The following is a 19,007-nucleotide window of genomic DNA, read 5'->3' as shown; positions in this document are numbered from 1 at the left end:
GTACACAATTAATGATTCAATAAGCTTTCCCAGAACACAAGATTGGGAAAGTGGGATGCCATGACTCCCCAGGAAGCCTCCAAGACACTGGGCATGGATGGCCCAGGGAGGCAGCAGAGGAGGAAGGTGGCAACTTCTTCAGCTGAAGCTCAGTAAGCCAGAAGTTCAGAGGCAGAGCCTTAGCCCACAACCTCCATAGCCCCTTCCAGTTGACTGAGTTTCTCCTTCCCCTTGAGCTCTTCCCCAGAGCCCTGCACTGTCCACATAGTCTGGCTTCATTCATAGGGCTTCATTAGCAGGAAAGGGTGAGGATAACCTGTGACCTGCCCCTAGCTATCCCGCAAGCCCTCACCTCACTCCATCTATAGCTTAGGCCATCCCTCTTTCTCTGAGGGCTGCTCTGACAGGCTGCAGTGTGCATCCTAAACCCTTATACCAGCTATCTCAATCTCCTCTTCCTTCCTTTCAGAGCTTGTGGGGAACAAAGCTTCCTTTAGAATATGAGCAGGTATTGGGCTGGGCAAGGGGGCAGTCAGCCAGGTATTCATGCAGATCACCAAGCACAGGTGCCAGGAGGATGAAGAAGAAGGAAGGAGGGGACTGGGTATCTACAGACCAGAAACAATGACATCATCACACCTAGATGCAGAGCTCACCATGCCCCCTCTTTTGCCTGCACTTGGGGTCCACACCAGCCCCTTTGATACTGCCTTGGGGAGCACCCAAGTCCCTGCTGAGTCTACAAACTTTGTCAAGGACAAGACTGGACACACAGGGCTTCCAGGGCTTCTCAGAGGTCAAGGGGATCTCAGGCTCTCTCAAAAGATTCAAAAGAAAATGAAGAAATGCTTACATAGGGCTACAAAAGCTATCATGCTATAATGTTTAAAAGTTATAATTCCTGCCTTGGCTGGCATAGCTCAGTGGATTGAGCGAGGGCTGTGGACCAAAGTGTCGCAGGTTCGATTCCCAGTCAGGGTACATGCCTGGGTTGCAGGCCATGACCCTCAGCAACCGCACATTGATGTTTCTCTCTCTCTCTCTCTCCCTCCATTCCCTCTCTAAAAATAAATAAATAAAATCTTTTTAAAAAAGTTATAATTCTAAATGTTTATTTTAGAATAATCAAGCACATTTAACACTATAAAAATATAACAAACATACACGTGCTGGTCTCAGAGAATAATGGAACTGATTAAAAATATTAATTTTCAGTGCACTGTAAGTATTTTAGCTTTATAACATTTGAAATCATAAGATTTGTTATACGTTCAGTGTTGTCAGAGAAAAAGTGTGACTTGATATAAATCATCTTACTTAAAGATGAACAACAGGTCAAACCTGAGGCCCTTCCCACCTTTCAGGCTAGGGCTCTTGGACACTCCTGACACTGTCCCCTTTCCCCCATGCCCACAGGGCCTGGACACTATAGATGCCCACTGTCCTGCACATTTCAGAAAGATAGAGATCCCCTTTATCTGGGTCCTCCCACTGCCTTGTTGGGCCATAACTGTTCCCTGGTTGGATGGATGAAGGGTGGCACTTGCAAAGTGAACAAGCACTTGTCCCCTCCCCACCCCAACTAGCCTCTCTCAGGCTGGGCTGGGCTTGTGTCTGGCTGTCTTGTTCTACCTGCATAATTAGCCACTGCCCACCCCCGACCCCTGAGGCCATGGTGCAGGCCTCTGCCTAGCCTCAACAGTTCCAGATATGCTCCTGGCATCTGAGAAATTATTTACTGTGGTGATGTATAATGTCTCTTTAAGAGAACAGATGGTACCTCCAATTAGAATGCTTTGAAAGGAAACCCTGATGAGATATAAAAGCTAACAAATTGACTTTTTCATACAGTACTTCACTGGCACACAATAAATCAAATATACAATGAGGCTCAATAAAATAATAGATTTATTTACACTTGTTTTGCCTAGCATTGTGCAGCAGCCCAGTCTGCCCTCTGGGATTCACAAGAGCTTGCCCATGAAGGCCAGGGCTAGACAATGGATCACTGAGCTGCTCTCAGCCCTGGCCACCAGAGACAGGTGTGGCTTTGATTGGGTGATTTCTAGTGTGACCCTTGCACTCGATATGTGGGGGCACAAGAACACAGGTCTATATAAAGGGTGTAGTGACACACACAGGGAAGTCTAGCACTCACCTCTCCTCTAGGCAAGGTACAGAAATTGTGGGGGGACCAAGGGGTAAGAAAGCTATGTCTAACCTCAGAGACTGCTGGGCCAGAGATAGGGGAGAAAAGGCAGTGGGGTCTTATTTCGATGAGGTAGACTCAAGATACAGATAGACAAAGTGGAATGAGAGTCTAAATGTGCAGACTAGAGGCTGTGGGGCATTCCTATTTATCCCAGGTGCATCAGGTTAGAAGGTTGGAAAATAAGCCTAGAAAGTAGACAGGAGAAGTGCTATATGGCAAGGAGGACAGCTCCACATCAGTATCCTGAGCATTTGGTTGTTGGCCTACCTTGCCTCTGCATGACGTACCCAAGGGCTGGATGGATTCACAGGCAGTGTGTCCTGAAGTAGGAAGCTGGGAGGCCCAGTTTACTACATGTATGAGTTAATCTGCAGAGAGAGCCTAAGCAGTGAGAGAGGGCTCACAGGCAGAAATGGAAGGGAATGTTTTCAGAAGGGAAGCTGTGAGACCATGGGTATGTGCTTTGGCAATCAAGGAGACTGGTCCTTAGTCTGGACATGCAGGTAGTGGTGATTCAGCATCCTTAAGTGGCTTCTAAAAAAGTACATTAAGCAATGGGTGTCAGGGTCACAGAGACTCACAGGGGAACCTCAGAAGTCAGTAGAGAAGATACTGCAAAAGAAAGACAGGGACTCTAGGCAGCAGTAATAGAATCATTTCTGTTCATATCAACTCCCAAGAGAGGGAGGGATAGGAAAAACCAGTTTACAAGAGGGTGAGCATTTCTTGCTTTTTTTTTTTCAGTTCAAATCTATAAACATTGATTGATCTCAGGACCTTGATCTCGAAGACACTTTCATCCCCCTTCTGCACCCAGCAAAGGTTACATATACTGCAAAGTCATATTAGAAAATTCTTCTACTAGGAGCTCAGTCATTTTTTTGCCCATCAAACTGCAAGTATGTGTGAAACATTCCCTCTGTGCCCTTCTATGCTGGGGGTGGGTAGAAGGGATTTGGTCTGAGGAGGTGAAGAGAAAGTCTCTGCTCACAGGGAACCAGGCAGCAACATCCAATGAAGAAGAAAGCTCTAGTGTCATTAGAGGTTAAGCAAGAGGCTGACTTCTGCATGCAATGAGAATACTGAAAAAAATTACCTGTGTTTTGGAGCTGCAACATTTAGGGAAATAGGAACATGTTCTCTAAAGTGCTGTGTAGGGAGAGTAGTGCTTCCTGTTTCCCCACAATTATGGGGGACAAGATTATGAGGAAATTCTCCCCTTCCCCATCTTTATCCAGGAATGGGATCACCCCCAACATGCACACACACTTTTGTCAGGATGGCTGTCCTCTCTAGAGCAATGAATGGGAGAGTGGTGGAGCTGATGCATTAGCCCTACCCCCCTAGAATATCTGTCACATAGATGGCTATTGTGGCCAGGCCTCTGTCTTGTCATTGGGTGAAGGTGCAGATTCTGCACCATACTAGGCTTTGCAGGGGATGCAGGGAGATGACTATGTGGTCCTGGCATACAAGGACCTTCACTTGGTAACTGAGAAGGTAAGTACAGAATAATTGGGCAGCCAATTAAATTATGAGAGTCTGAGGAGAACTGGTCACAGAAATATAGGAAGCCCATGAAGACAGAGGGTAGTGTCAGCTGTCAGGACTAAGGGGGCTTCTTGGAGGAGGTGACTGGAAGAGTTACTAGGAATTGTTGTAATCTCCCAGAAAATCTTGATTTTGTACTCAAAGAACTCTCCATGTTGGTATTTTTAAGATCTGGTGAGCAGAAATTGATGGAAGACTCTCCCACAGGGGAGAAGGAGGTAAGAAAGAATGTAATCTTGACTCTGTGCTACTACTTAAGCAGAGGGGCCCTGAATGCCCAACACAGGAGCTGTCCACTTCAGCACCACAGCTAGCATTTCAGCGCAGCAGCCAGTGCTGCCCTTGGAAAATGTCTTAAGTCTCCCCTAGCCCAGGCCCACAATGTGCACTGACTGTCAGGGAAACAAACTCCCCAGCCCAGAGCCCTAGACACTTACTAGTGCATGCCACTTCCGGGGGGTCAAAATCCGCTCGGTAATAGCCAGTCCGGCAGGTGCAGATGGGAGATGCTTCTGAAGGGGATCTGCTGTTGGAGGGGCAGTGTGAGCAGCCCTCAGCTTCCTGGCTGGCCTTGAACATCCCTGCAGGGCAGGCTGGAACACAAAGAGACCATCTGAGAATTAATGGAAGAATGGCAGTGGGAGGCCTTTCCCTGGAGCTGAGAAATGAAAGCTTCTACCCCCCTCCTTAAAAAGGACATGGAGATACCCTCTGCACAAAATGAGCATTTCAGATTTAGAAAACCCCTATTTAACACTCACAATTTTTAAACACCTCTGGTGAAAAAATACCTTCCTGGTAACAACAACCTCTCTTACCTGAACAATCTGAATAATGATCCTTCCCTTTCATGTGTGTCAAGAGATTTAATTGAGAAAATGAATCTAATGTGCAGCTCAGCATCTGGGATCTACATGCTCTATAAATGGTTATCACCTCCTTGTTCTACCTGGTTAACAGCCAGGGCCTTAGGCTGAGCCACTCACTGGAGGAATCTTGCCTGATGTCCTTGGATGGAAAGGGGTCCAGCCTGGCCAATAAACCAGACCCATGGTTCTTAAATGCCATGTCGCAACACACACAAGGGATACTATGTGCTTGTTAACAAGCATGTGTTATGAATGATAGTAAAGGACTAGATTTCATGAGTGATTCCTTAAAAAGAAATTAAAGTGATTTCAAGGTCACTGGCTTAACACCATCATTTCCCCTTAATTGCATTTTAAAATGCTTTGGAGGGTGAGGTAAGGAAAGGATGGCTTTGCAGGCAGTGAACCAGAGAATGTGTCATGCACTGGGTGTCATCTATTATGAACATGGCTGTAAGGAACATTTGGGAAAGCCTGGCACAGCCTGATTCCCACTAGAGGGGCCCTCAGGTGTGAGGCACTTCCTCTTAATTCCCTTTGTGACCACCTTTGAAGAGACAAGCCCCCCAAAGTTTGATTCCATCCAGCCCTGCCCTCTGGCTTTCACCATGCCTCACCTGTGGAGACCCTCCACTCCAGACATCTGGTCTCCTCCTTGCTGACTCCTCAAAATATTCCTCCTGACTACTTAACTTCTCTGAGACCCTTTCTCACTATCTCAGCTCCTGACTCTTCCTATCCTCAGGAAATGTACTCTGGCTCATCCTCCTTTGGGACCAGGTGAAACTTACTGCATGGTCAACTCACTTGGCTTTCTTATGCACCTCACTAATTCATTCCAAAAATATGTACTATAACCCTTCTGAAGACCTGATCCAGGAAATTTAGTAAATGTAGCCTGCCTTCAAGGAGCTCCTGATCCAGTGTCCTCATACAATTATAATATGATGTGATCTTTGCTGGAACAGAAGTACCATTATAATGGCTTCTACTGATACAAAGCTCATCTTCCCAAATATATGGTTCCCTCCTGGCAAGTGTAGAGTATTCTTTAATAACAGTAGTAGCCACCATCTGTTAACTTTCTTGCTAAGTATTTTATATGCATTACTCTACATGGTAGCTATTATTATCTTCATCTTGCTAATGAGGAGGTGGGGACATAAAGCAGTTCAAAAAGTTGCCCAAGATCACACTGTGGGGAATATGATAGTGATAATATACACATAGACTATTTGGAAAATATCCACAGCTTTTCTACTAAGATAAGAAGGGAGGACTGCTTCCTATATGTCAGGAAAGCTCTCTCACTCCTTTGCTCACTTGGAGTGAGGTACAGTGTTTCAGTTACCCTGGGGTGGGATCTCATCTTGGATGGGAGGCAATTTCTGAACTGGAATGTTCTGGAATGGCATAACCCAAGAACGTTCCATGGACTCCACATTCTTTGGGATGTTAGCACCTGTTACTCACAAAAGGGCTCTGAGGCCTGATATTTTGAACATGTGGATTTGGAAAGTTAATATCATTTTTTACTATAGAAATTCTCAGAAATTACAAAAGTGGAATGTGTTTTCTCACCAAGAAGCCCTATTTTGTAAAGCATCCCCTGGGATTCAAGTCCCATGGGACACACTGGGGTAAATGGTGTCCAGATGATCCAAGAAGGTGTCTGTTGTGACCCATGTAAAAGTGGGCCACTGGCTGACCCATCTGACCACACTCAAAGGAAACTGCTGTTTTCTTAGAGAGAAAAAAAAATAAAGCTTCACTAAAGACTAAACAAATAAAACACCAAAAAGAACACCCTGAATGACATACCAAATATCTTAGAATTTGAATCATTGATTTATCTGTTCAAGCCCACACAGGAGAGTCTCTCCCTCTGTCTCCTCCTCCTCTCTTCCTTCTGTCCAGACATTTTCTGTGGCTCCTGTGAGAAGCACTGGGTCCTTTCCACTGTAAATCACCCAGAATTACTGCTCCCCCCCCTTCAGTTTTGGAGCTCAAGAACACAGAGAAACCAGGCCTGTGCTGTCCAAACACAGCAGAAGCTCTTTCCCTGGAAAGTAGGGGAGGGGAAAGTGGTGCGTCTCATGCATTCATCTGGTCCTGTCCACACTAATTCTCTAAATGTATCAGTCCAAGAGGAACAAGGTATTTTCACTTTCTTTCCAGCACTTAAAATCCTCTTTGCTTTACATTTAATAAGTTAACAGCATAAACAATCATCTTGATATCTACAAATGGTAAAGGAATTTGGAAAGTGCCTTCCTGAGATTTCTTATGAAGAAAAGCAGAACTGTGTAGCCCAAAGTCTCTGAATTTTAAGGTGGCCACAAAAGGAAGTAATGGAGGAGAGTGGGTCCAGGCTGGACTTAAAGAAAGAAGCTCCAAGAAAGGTTGGGGAGAGAGGTCCTGTGGAGGGGTATGATTCCATCCTCCTTGGGGCAGGGAGCACCAGGCAGTGCTCAGGCAATCCTGGGTCTGATTTCTGGCTCTGCTGGCTCCTAGATGGGTGGGTGATCCCTGGCACCTTATATAATCCCTTGGCACCTCAACTTGCTCATCTGTACAGATGACCGATCAAAAATAATTCACTTCTTACAGCAACTCCCACAGATCATTAGAATTTAATAAACTCAAATATTAAAGTGTACTACCATTAAAAAGTGCTAAACAATGCTAATTCTTCTCTACTATAACTTACCCATTCCCTTTTGAAAAACAAGTTTTCTTTGCAAGAACGTCTAGAGTTCAGGGTCAGAATATAAGTTTTGAGTCCCAAAGCAGGCACATAAGTCTTGGTACCAAATGGAAGAATGTACTTCTTCACAGATTATTTGTCTTGTATAATAGGAGAATCATCACACCTATAAAATATAGTTTACCTATAATTACACAATGGATGGTCTCCTTAATACTCAGATTTCATAAGTTAATATTTTAATAAAGTCTATGTCTACACATTCCCAAACTATAAAGAAGTAGCATTCCTGGGTTCATTTCTTAAACTTTTAGACTGTAACTTATAAACACACTTGTGCTGCATTAATTAATGCCTTAAGTAATGGTTAAAGTGCCAGGCTAGCCCACAAAGCCTTTTTAACTAATTTTGTACCAGACGCCACAAATAAGTAGAAGTTAACTATATAGTTATCTAACTATAAATTTAACACAGAAAAATAAGTAAGAAAACATGCTGCCCCTGGAGAAAAAAAGTAACTGGGTCACACATGGAGCTTGTGGGTAGATTCTGACAAAATATTTGGTCCATGGAAAGAAAATCAAATGTCCCAGGTAAATCACCTGAACATGTAAGCAGCTGGGAGCAATGCAGTAGGGCTTGGTTGGGACTATATTGCAGCCTGGAGCCCACACACCTGCCTAAAGGCTCTACAATTTCAAAAACGTACTATTATAAACTGTGATAGCCTAACTAAACACATATGCATACTCAAAAGAATTTTAATAACACAATTCTTTGCTTTAATATCACTTTTAAACTCACGGGCTGCCTTTCTCTTGATACAGAATTATAGTCAGCACCATCACTACAGTAATCAGCCCCTCATTCACCAAATGTTCGTTGATCTACCATGAGCCAGGCACCATGATAGAAAAATAGACCAGAGAGCAAGTAGGGGGCAGGCTTTAGGAAGCACCCTTCCTGGTGAAAGAGGCAAATAATGGAAAGCTGATTCCTGTATAGTGTGATCTGTGCTGTGCTTGTGTGTGTACGGGGAGACTGGTCAGGTAAGACGTGTGTCATTTTTGGGATACGTTGTTATGAGATGAAGACCCTAAGAAACATTTTCCTGTGGTGACTAGGAGGTGAGATTCAGAAGGAGAGGCAGAGACAAAGCAAGAAGGGAAGGGGTGGAAGAATAGGAGAGGTAGAAAGAGAAATTAGGTCAAAGAATGCCCAGCCCAGGATCTCAGCAGAAAGAATTTCATTATTATTCAAGCAGGTGGGTGGACAGAGAAGAGGCTCCTGCACCTTGCTGTGTACTCGCAGAAGACCTCTGTCAGTGAGACACCTGTACCTTAGAGGGCTGTACGTTTCTGACATCACTGCAGCCCACGACTGCTTTGTTTCTTCAAGAAAAGGGGGTCTGCTTTCCTTCATTGCAAATGATCACAGTTCAGACAGGTGATAAATGGAGCTTTGAGGTGGCACACCTTCCACACACACAACTTCCCCTGCCCCTGACTTTGACCAGGAGAAAAAGATCTGAGTTTCCCATCCCTAAGCATGTGTGTGTTTTCTGCTCCCCAGGCAAAACACACAGCATTTCCCTCCTGCTTTAAGTGACAAGGGGCTGTACATGTGACCTCTAGCTGATATCCAGAAGGTTGCCTCGGAACGCCCACCCAACTTCTCAGAGCCTCAATGAGGTAACAAATTACTTGGTGCTTATAATGCTCTTGAGAACCGCCCCCCTCTCGTCCCGGCACGCAGACTTCTAGTGACACTAAATCCATCACCTATAGTACTATTACTTTATAAAGAAACAGATTAAGTGTCTCATAAACAGTGCAGTGATTGAGATAATGGAAAGCGTCTCTCATCCCCATCTGCAACATCAGGTTATGAAGCATTTCCAAGCAGCCAGGAAGAGGAAATTAATAGAAGTGAGAGGGAATAACCACTTTTATGCAATTTCCTCAGGAGATAGTGGACCATCTAATCTATATTGGAGCCCTTTAACCTGTCACTCAGCACTCACCAGAGCCTCTTTAGCTCTCACAATTTTTCTTGATATCAAAAGAAGATAAAATGAAAACCTCAAAACATTATTGTAGAATTTTTATAGGTGGAGGGTGCACAATGCCTCTTACCCTCCCCCCTCAACTGAGGCTTCAGAAACAAACATTTTTATGCAGCAGAAATGTGGGAGAGCTTAACTATTCACAGCACATGGTTCAGGGGGTCACAGCTACTCTGCAGGAAGGAAATCTCTCCTTGCATTTTAAATGTGATTCTTCCCTCCACTGCCACCTTCTGTCCTTGCTCTTTCTTTTTAATAATGTGATTACTTCTCCCAATCTAATTTTTCTCCCCCAAAAGAGTTTGCAAAGGTTCATGCCAATGAATATTCATCCCCTGCTTAAGAACTGGGAGCCTTTTTCTCAAGGCAGGTGCAGCTCAGCAGCTGGCTCAGAGGTCTGCCTGCTTCACCCCAGTGATAGTGAGATGGGCAAGGCACCTGCTCCTGGCCAGGAAGAAAGAGGCCCAGCCCTGAGGCGCTTGCTCCTAGAGCCTCCCCTTTCTCTCCATAAATTGCTCCATCTCTGTAAAAGGCAGAAGAGCTTAGACAGCTGAGCTGGGATGGGTGTGGTGGTGGCTGACTAGAGAGGCAAGAGGTTCCTGCAATATGTGCACACATCTCTGCACAGCTCTTCCCTTAGGTCTTGTGGCCTCACATTGGGCCCAATATTTAGACTCTCTCCTGTGGCCCAACATCTCCATCACCTTCACATCATGGATGGCTGACACCATGAGTACTTGACTCTGGAATTCCAGGCTCCCTGGAAGGAGGCGGCATTGGGGCACCTGTGCTGGAATTCTCTTGTCTATTCTCACTAGCAGTTTTTCTTTTCCCACAAATGGATCCCCCTGAACAATCCCAGGGACCTATGTCCTTGTGATACTGCTACTTCCCCCTATGTTCACAGCAACATGTTGAAAAAGCCAATAGCAGAGAAGTAGTTCCCCAGCATGCATGCATCCACTCATTCAACTAGTGTGCTAGTTTGAAAGTTCTCTGAAGGCTGATGCTAGGTCTTGTCACCTCTGCATTCCCCTCTCCCCAGAGCTGAGCATGAGCATACACTGGTTGAACTGAATGCTCACTGGAAGCTTCTTATGATAAGACCCAAAGATCAAAGCTATATGATAAAAATAATAACAAAACAATGAAATGATCTTCATATTAGGGGGTATGAGATGAAGGACACTCCTATGCAAAGAGTGGATTCATAAAGCTTTTCTGTATTAAGACCTTCAAAATATTCAGAGCTTTGAGCAACAGTTTTACTTCTAAAGACTCATTCTGAAGAAAAAAGCAAGCAGATGTGGAAAAAGATTTATGTTAATGGATGTTTACCTCAGCATTATTTAAAATATGGAAGGAAGTAAAGAAGAATGGAAATAGAAAGGAAAGAGGAAAAGAAAGAAAGAACCAAAAGGTCAAATAATTGAGTATTGACTAGATGAATCATGGGACACCCATATAATGGAATATTACATAGTCATTAAAAGTATGACATGGAAAAATATTTTTAAAGTTGATTTAAAACTATATAGAGAGTATAAACTTAATTATACACATATACATATGCACATACATACATATACATCCACATACATGCGTATATATAAATCACACTCATTACAATGAAAGGTGGGAGGAGCAGCATTTCTGATGATGATTACTTTGTGTTCTTCTGTAATTTCCCAGTGTTTCACATTCTATATATAAGACTTGAGTAATCACAGAAAATCTCAATCACTACATTTTTAAGTTTGGTTGGCATTCTCCAATCCCAAAAGTATGGTTGGCATTCTCCAATCCCAAGGGGCTAAGATGAGCTAAGCAAGATAGGTCAGATTGGGCTGTTTTCCAAGAACAGCTCTACCCCAGAGGTGGAAAGGCCTGTGCCAAAAGTCTTTGGAGGAAGGGAAGAGTAAAGGACAGCTGGGAAGGCTGCCTGGAGAAGGTGGCACATGCCCAAGCCTTGAAGGATGGGTAAAAATTGACACAGAAATGAGAGGGTGGGGCAGTGGGAAAAGAGTGCCCACATCTCAGAGAGAGCAGGCCCCTGGCTTGCCTGGGGAACCTTTGAGTAGTTGCAGAAGTTGCCAGGAACACAAAGCACTTATGAGGGACATGGCAGGAGGTAGGCTGGGCACTGTCACTTCTATGTGGACCTGTGCACATGAAGCCAAATGGATCTCCAGTTCCTGACTCCCTGGCCTGGTGCCAGCTGTAATGGCTGTGCAGAGGGGATACTTAGCTGTGTCATACATCTGTATCACTCTTGGTGACACTTGCTGATTGATGAATGCTGCCAGGCACCATGACACAGATGGGACTGTAATGTCCAGTTCTATTAAGCTGCTCAGATAGCAGGAGTTACAGCGAGCCTAGAATGCATCAATCAGCAAAGACATTGTTAAAGAGGTGGGGTCAGGATAGGGGCACTTTGCCTTGGTGGAATGGGAAGACCACTGGTCAGGACTGAAGGGGGACAAACAGGAGAGCAATATGCCAAGGGGGAAGGGCAGACACTTAGGTTCTTGTCACCAATGGCTCTCTGTCCTCGGACAGCAGCCAGGCACAGCACAGCCAAGGCCATATCCAGGCATGGGAGATGAAGTTAGGCTGGGTGGCAGAACCTCAAGGAAGGGAGTTGAGGGCTGCATCCAGTCCTCCTGGCCCAAGCCCAGTGTGGTTGGAGAGTGGGGTAGCCATAAAGCAAGCTCAGGTGTTTTCTAATGACCTAGGCCAGTGATTCTCAAACCATGGTCTCCAGACCAGCAGTAGCATGACCATAGAACTGGGAGAAATGTAGAATCTCAGGTCCCCCTAGAAACCTGCTGAGCCAGAAACCCTATGTGAGGCCAGCAACCAGTGTTAGCAAGCCCTCCAGGAGATCCTGATGCAGCTTCCGACTGAAAGCCATTGCCTTAGACCACCTGGGAGACTGGAAACATCACAGCCTTTGGGTCTGAGAAAACTGCCACTTACTGGTTGTGTGACCTTAAGCAAGTTACTAGACTTTGCCTTGAGGACCATGGATGTCACTGATGGGATTAAATCTGGGAAGAAACACAACTGGGTATTTGTTTCTAAAAGATTACACTGGCTTCTGGGAGAGAATGGATTGAAGTAATGAGAACAATTGGGTGAGACCTGTAACCCCAAAAGAGCAATAATGGATGAGGGTAGTGGGAATGGGAACAGAGAGATGTAGATGGACTCAAGAGTCATTTAGAAGAGGAGCACCTGGTGGGTGATAAGGAGTCACTGCCATTGAACAGGTATGCACTGAGCTCCAACCAGGTGCCGAGCACTCAACTGGGAGCTGGGAATCAAAGAGGAGGAACCGTTGTCTGGCTCGTGTCTGCACTCATCCTCTATGTTTCGTCCATTGAGGTAAGGCATTTTCCTCTTGCTGGTGTTCTCTTTTAAAAGCCCAGCACCCTGGCAGTGGGTTCACTGTCCCTATGACTTTGAGGGTTTGGGGAATGACAGTAGTAAAGGGCCCAGAGTGGGGAAGGTGGGGTGGGGCCCACTAAGAAAACAACCAGTCTGGCTCCTCTGGCTATGCCTGCTCCCCAAGTCTCTCCCCTACCAGCCAGCCTGCCTACAGAACTAGAGGAGCCCTTGAACCAAGGAGGGGTGTACAGTCTTTAGATTCAGGAATCCTCAGAGCAGCCAAAGCCTTCAGGACTTTGGAATGGGACCCCCAGGAGGGGTCCTTTAGCTGGAGACCAGCCATGACATCTACTTTGATTTACTGGCCTCTGAAGGTGTGGCATTATCTGAGCCCCTCCCAAAGGCCAACTGGTAGCCAGTAGCTGCTGAGAGCCTCACAGGGTAACTTCCAATGTTTTAGCCCAACAGGACCCTTCCCTTTGACATGCATATCTCCTTCATTTATCATGCATTTGGGGATCACTTCTAAGTGCCCTGAGTTAGGTATGACAGAGTCATTTTCTTACCATTGGAAAGAAGAGGGCTATTGTTGAGTGAAGGTAGATGAATAGGGAATCAGAAATAAAAGGGGGCCAAGGGGGAGAGCCTCCAACCCAGAGGTAGAAAATGGCCAGAAGGTAGTGAAATTTTCAAGGTGTTGGGCTTTAGGAGCAGGGCAAGGCCTCCTGGAGAAGAGTTGAGAGTCTCAGTCATGTGATGAAGAAGGTGGGTGAGCCTGTACTGGGGGCAAGGGCAGAGCACTTGTCTTTTAGAAGAGGGCAAAAGCACCCTGCCAGCAGCCAGGGCAGGATCTTTTAAGGGAGCTCTTCCTGTTTCCCTCCACCACCAAGGAGATGCTTCTTGGGGTAGAGGAAGTTAAGGCCAGATCACTTTGACCACTCCTAGGGGCCCCAAGGTCTTCTATCCTGACTGGACCCATTGGGCAACTAGCTGCCAGGCCTAGGCTGCCACTGCTCTGCCAGGGTATGGAAGGGGGAGAGAATCCCTAGATGTCTCCTCCCAGGCCCTGTCTCCACCTAGGTCAGAACTTGGCTGCCAATGTTCTAAAAACACCATCAATCTGGTAGCTCAGGGCAGCGGGCAAAGGGGACGTATGCTGGCAGTCAGTCTGCTTGCCATATTTTTAAACTGAAGTGTTTACCCTTTGAGAAAAATCTTATTTGTAAGTTTTTCCCCTGACACAGACCTTTATGAATTCCCTTTAAAAATAATTTATAAGCAAGTTCTTAAGATAAATGAAGGTGACTTCTCACTGTGTTTCTCATGCTGGACGATGGTGAGAAGTCACCATGGCTTCTGCTCTTTCCCATGGGCCAGGGGCCTGGGCTGGCCAACTGTATGCACAGACAGCTAGGCATCATGGGTCATCACACCCAGAACCTGCACTCCCCTTGCTCTCTCTGCTTTTCACAGAGCCGATATGAAAACCAAACAAAAATGAAAAAAGAAACAGAAACAAAACAACACAAATCTCATTTCCCCTCCAAAACTTGACAAGGCAAAAGGTACTTGTCTCTTAGAAAAGGTTATTTGTTTCTCCCTTTCCAAACTTTCTTACCCCAGGGCTTTGGTAAGTCCACAGATCATAAGTAGCCAGGAAAAGACCTTAGAAGTACCCTAGAACAAGGTTAGCAAGTACCTAGCACATCTACTATTACTACTTCCCTATGCCAGCCACGGCAGACATCATTAATCAATCATGGCACCCATTACCAGCCCAGAGCTCAGAATCTTTAACTCAATGACCCAGGTAGCTGCTACCCATGGATCAAAGTGGCACACCCTAGAGCTATGATGGGGAAACTGAGACCCAGAGAAGGCAATGAGTAACTTGGCAGAGGTACACAGTCAGCAAGGGAGCTGGAACAAGCCATGGTGTCCACTTCACCTTCCCGTATGGTCAGGATGAGCCTGCTACAGCTCTGCGGACTCACCCCTGCCTGGGCCCCAGCTGTCTCAACTCTTTCTCCTTCTGAGGTCAGCCCCAAAGCACAGCTTCTTCTCTAGCTGGGAGGCCAGGGCACCTAATTATTCTCCCTGTGTACATTCAAGAAAGAGCTGCATTATGTTTAAGTAAGTGTGGCTAAGAGGTGCCCCATCTCAAGAGAAGGTCAAGTGCTGCATATGCATAATATAAGATTAAGATTTTCCCCTTCTGTGGTGGTGTACTTGATAAAATAATTTTGCTGTGACCTTTCCAAACACCCAGGAGTAGAAATGGGCACAGTGGAATTTCCAGCTTTTCCCCAGGTCACAAAGCCATAAACATATAAATCTATAATGATATTACATACCATTCAAGTGGGATGAGAGAGCAAAAAAACATGATTTTTATTTTTTGGTAATGATGGAGCAAAAGCTTTGAGGCTTAAACTGCCAGGCTGTATTACCTGAGATGTCTTGACAGATGAGGGACAGGAAGCCTGCCCCTACACTTCAATGGCCTGGCCTTTGGGCCCAAAATATGTAGCATGCCCCGCCCCCCTAAGAATGTCAGAGAAAAGTGGCCTGGCCAAGGTCACATCGGAGTCAAAGTCATTTCCAACTGACTCTGCCACACCCTTGCCAGGGGGTCTGTAGGGCCTGTCTCAGCTTCTAAAATGCAGTAATAGTGGATATAGCACTTTGCAAGTCTCAGACTCAACTCTGAAAAAGTGAAATAACCATAAGCAATAATCAATATTGAAATAATAAGCTATATTCATCCCCAAAATTCTCCAAGTGGGAGTGAACATGGCAAGGGCGAACACTTGTATGACCTTTACCCAAAAGGCTGAAGGCAGACAAAGTTGGCAGAATCCATTGTGTCTGACCTATGGCTTTTGCTCTGGAAGTCACCAACTCTGAAGGAGTCTCTGAACAGAGAAATGGGGCTCATAGGTTCTGGGACAGGGGTACGCCCTCCTTTTGAGCAGCTGGGCAGGCCCAACCCTAGATACAGAGGCTCTGGAGGCCATGTGAGTGGACCAGTGGATGTTGCAACTCAGAGCAGTTGGAAGAGGGCTCCATCATGGGGAGGCAAAAAAAGGATGAATCACGTTCTCTCCAGGGACCATGTATTCCATGGTGCCGAGAGGTAATTTCCAAAGTGCTCTGTGTCCTCCCTATTTTCAGTTACTGGATAAACATTAGCATCACCAACTGCCTTCAGGTTTGTCAGTTAAACATGATTAAGGGAGAAGCTTGCAGAAAATATCAGAGGTGTTAAGGGTGTGCTTAGCACTTAGATCTCAAGGTGCACTTAGAGGAAGCCATTCAACTGAAGGCACCACCAAGAAATGCCTAGGGAATGAGCCGAGAATGCAGACCCAAGTTGGGGGCAGGAGGAGGATTGGGGGAAGTGAGGCAGGCCCTGCGGAGTAGCTTGGCAAAGGACTTCCCCAAAGGAAACAAGTCCAAGGCTAAAGGGGTGACAGGAATCTAGGATAGTAGTCCCTAGGCCCCCCCACTGTGCTTAGTCCCTCTGCTGCATGGAAGGGGCCAGCTCCTCTTGGCCCACCCTCTCCCTCCAGGCCTCTGGGTGAGGCCAGTAAAGGGCTATCATTAAATGAGAGACTAGCACACCCTACAGAGCACAGGATGTGGTGGGTGTTGAACAAGCCCCCCTCACCCTCAGCACCCCTTTAAGGCAGGGTCTGGGGGTTGCCAAGCTGACTACCACCTGATAGAATTGGTTATAAAGTTGTGTCAATATTAATAAGAGTAATGTTATTAATTATAACAATGACTAGTAATTAAGTAAGTATTATCATGAGCCAGGTACTTGAGTACTCAGCATAATCTCATTTCATCCTCATAAAACCCCTAAGAGACATGTGCTACAATTATTCCCATTTTGCACATTAGGAAACTGAGGCTCAGATAAGCCCAGCAGCTTGTCTGAGGTCCTAAAACCAGTGGTGGAGCTAGGAACTGAACATGGGCTGCCTGAATCCTGAGACTCACTGGTTGGGGTGTTTTAAAATCAAGTTAATTTCCTTGGAACCAACAAAAACTCATGCATATTATGTTAAATATAAACTATGCCAATATAACTTCTTAGGGAAAAGAGTATTTCTGAGCTTTAATCTCCACTAATTATAGCCACAGAAAGTGAGTTCTATAATCTTTCTGGACTCAGTTTTCTCATCTGTAAAAATAAAATTACAATAGTTCCCATTTCACAGAGTTGCTTTGATGATTAAATAAGATAATGAATATACAATGTTTGGTGTACTACCTAGCATGTAATAACTGCTCTATAATTATTGTACTATAAAATTATAATGTGTTCCCCATAGGTAATGTGTCATCACCTTGTTATTGTATTACATTTTTAAGTCAACATTTGTCCTACCACATGGGACATTTTCTTAGGGTTTGATAACACATGGGCTTTGGCTTGAATTACTAAGGTCTAGGGATATAAGCAAAAGTTTATGTGACTTCTGGGCAGTGACCGTCCAGAGAGAAAGCCAGATCTTTTACCCCCTTTCTTCATTTTTGCTGGAAAGTAGACACAATGGCTGTAACTCAAGCAGCCATCTTGGACTATGAGGTAGAGATTGCATGCTAAGGATGTCAGAGGAACAAGTTATGATGTACCTCAGACTCTGGCACCATACCAAAGAGTATCCTACCAGCCTGGATTTATTTCACATGATATTTTTTAAAATCTCTATATTTTTAAAACTAAATTAACATTTTTCTATTTCTTACAGACAAATGTAATCTAACATACCATTTCTTTTCAATTAAACTATATAAGGAATATAGTATCATTCTCATTTCTCTGTCAATGACATTGAGGCTCAGAAAACAATATTTCTCAGCTAGTCTGTGGCAGAGGAAGAGCTCAGAACCAGGTTGGCCTGACTTCAAAGTTATTTACTAAGTTATTTCCAGTTATCTACTAAGGTAAATTACTCTCGGGCGGGGGTGGGGGGGTCAGGGCATTCTGTATCTATGGGTATGTGCACTGAAGCTCAAGAATGCACACGTTCAAGTGCACATGAGGTCAGATGAGAGGCTTGGGAAAGGGACAGGGTGTGTTTCTTTTCTGCTCACTGAAGACATCTTGCCCTAATTTCCCTGCCTCTAAAGGGTGGGGGTTGGGGGGGCCAACAACTATGGTCTATGTCATAGGCTGGCTCTGAGCTCCCTGAGTCCCTGCCTGCCTGAACTCCTGACCAGATGTAAAAAGGTGATGTATGGATGTGGTTGCTAGGTACTCTGCAGAGGCCTTCTTTGAAAGGCAAATTCATCTTCCCAGTGGCTTCTAATGGGCAGAGGGAAATAAAGAGAATGTAAATAGTGGGATTGGCTGCATTTTTTCAGAGGACCAGAGGGCACCTGGGCAGCTCAGCAGCAGGGGGTGGGGGTGAGAGTTCACTGGTACTAACTGTTCCTACCTCTAGTGAATGCCATCTTCCTAGAAGGTATTCTGAGATGGTTGCTATTTACATGGCATATGGGCACCGATAATTATTATTTGCTTATACCCAAGGCCAAACATATTAAAGGCTTGATGCCCACTTCCCAGATAACTTCAGGATGGGGTATAGGGACAGAAATAGCCAGCCTGCTGTCCATCAGCACTAGTGAGCATAGAACAGTGAGTGCCAAGGAAATCGTGAACATTGCAGTCTGGATTTCATCATCATCAGGCTAATAATTGTTATAATCCTATGAAACTTCATTACTGAATTCCCCTTTTACCATTTCTACATGTAACGCTCATTTGTTAATAACCAAGATAAAGGTCCATAAAACAATATTGCTCCCCTGTAACATGTCTTTCTCCTTGCTCTCAATAAAAATCCAGAATTTCATCAGAAGAATGTAAGTGCTTCACCAAGATGTGTCAATTATTTTGAGATGACAGCTATTCGATTCCCAAATTCATCAGTGGGGAGTGAAAATGTATTGGCTCATCAAGCAAAGCACATTCCTGGAAGTGCCTTCACCATTTGGGAATCAAATAATAATTGCAATACCAACACCTTGACTTTCTAATGGAATTTTTCAAGGAGCTATACAGCACAGGTGGCAAACACAAGGCCCATGGGCTGAATCCAGCCTTCCATGTTGTTTTATCTGGCCCAGCACCTTGTTTCTACCTGGCGGTAGTGCCCAGCTCTCACTTCACTATTAAGGAATAGTTACATTTAT

At 45.0% G+C, this 19,007-nt stretch overlaps 1 protein-coding gene across 2 annotated transcripts in view; it reads right to left on the bottom strand.

The window, feature by feature from the left end:
• Positions 1-19,007, bottom strand: part of EPHB1 (EPH receptor B1) — a 417,402-nt gene that overhangs the window by 134,324 nt on the left and 264,071 nt on the right. Inside the window, exons 1-3 of one of the 2 annotated variants that reach the window (XM_036030689.1) lie at positions 8,708-8,712; positions 4,472-4,474; positions 4,201-4,356 (exon numbers count right to left, since the gene is read on the bottom strand). In XM_036030689.1, coding sequence (XP_035886582.1) covers positions 4,201-4,342 — 142 coding nt within the window. In that variant the 5' untranslated portion in view covers positions 4,343-4,356; positions 4,472-4,474; positions 8,708-8,712. Of the gene's footprint in view, positions 1-4,200; positions 4,357-4,471; positions 4,475-8,707; positions 8,713-19,007 lie in introns of those variants that run through there. The other variant, XM_028518706.2, reaches the window with a different exon arrangement.

This window comes from Phyllostomus discolor, chromosome 7, assembly GCF_004126475.2.
Source record: "Phyllostomus discolor isolate MPI-MPIP mPhyDis1 chromosome 7, mPhyDis1.pri.v3, whole genome shotgun sequence".
NCBI classification, from domain to species: Eukaryota; Metazoa; Chordata; class Mammalia; order Chiroptera; family Phyllostomidae; genus Phyllostomus; species Phyllostomus discolor.
This window is presented reverse-complemented; position numbering and strand designations above follow the sequence as displayed.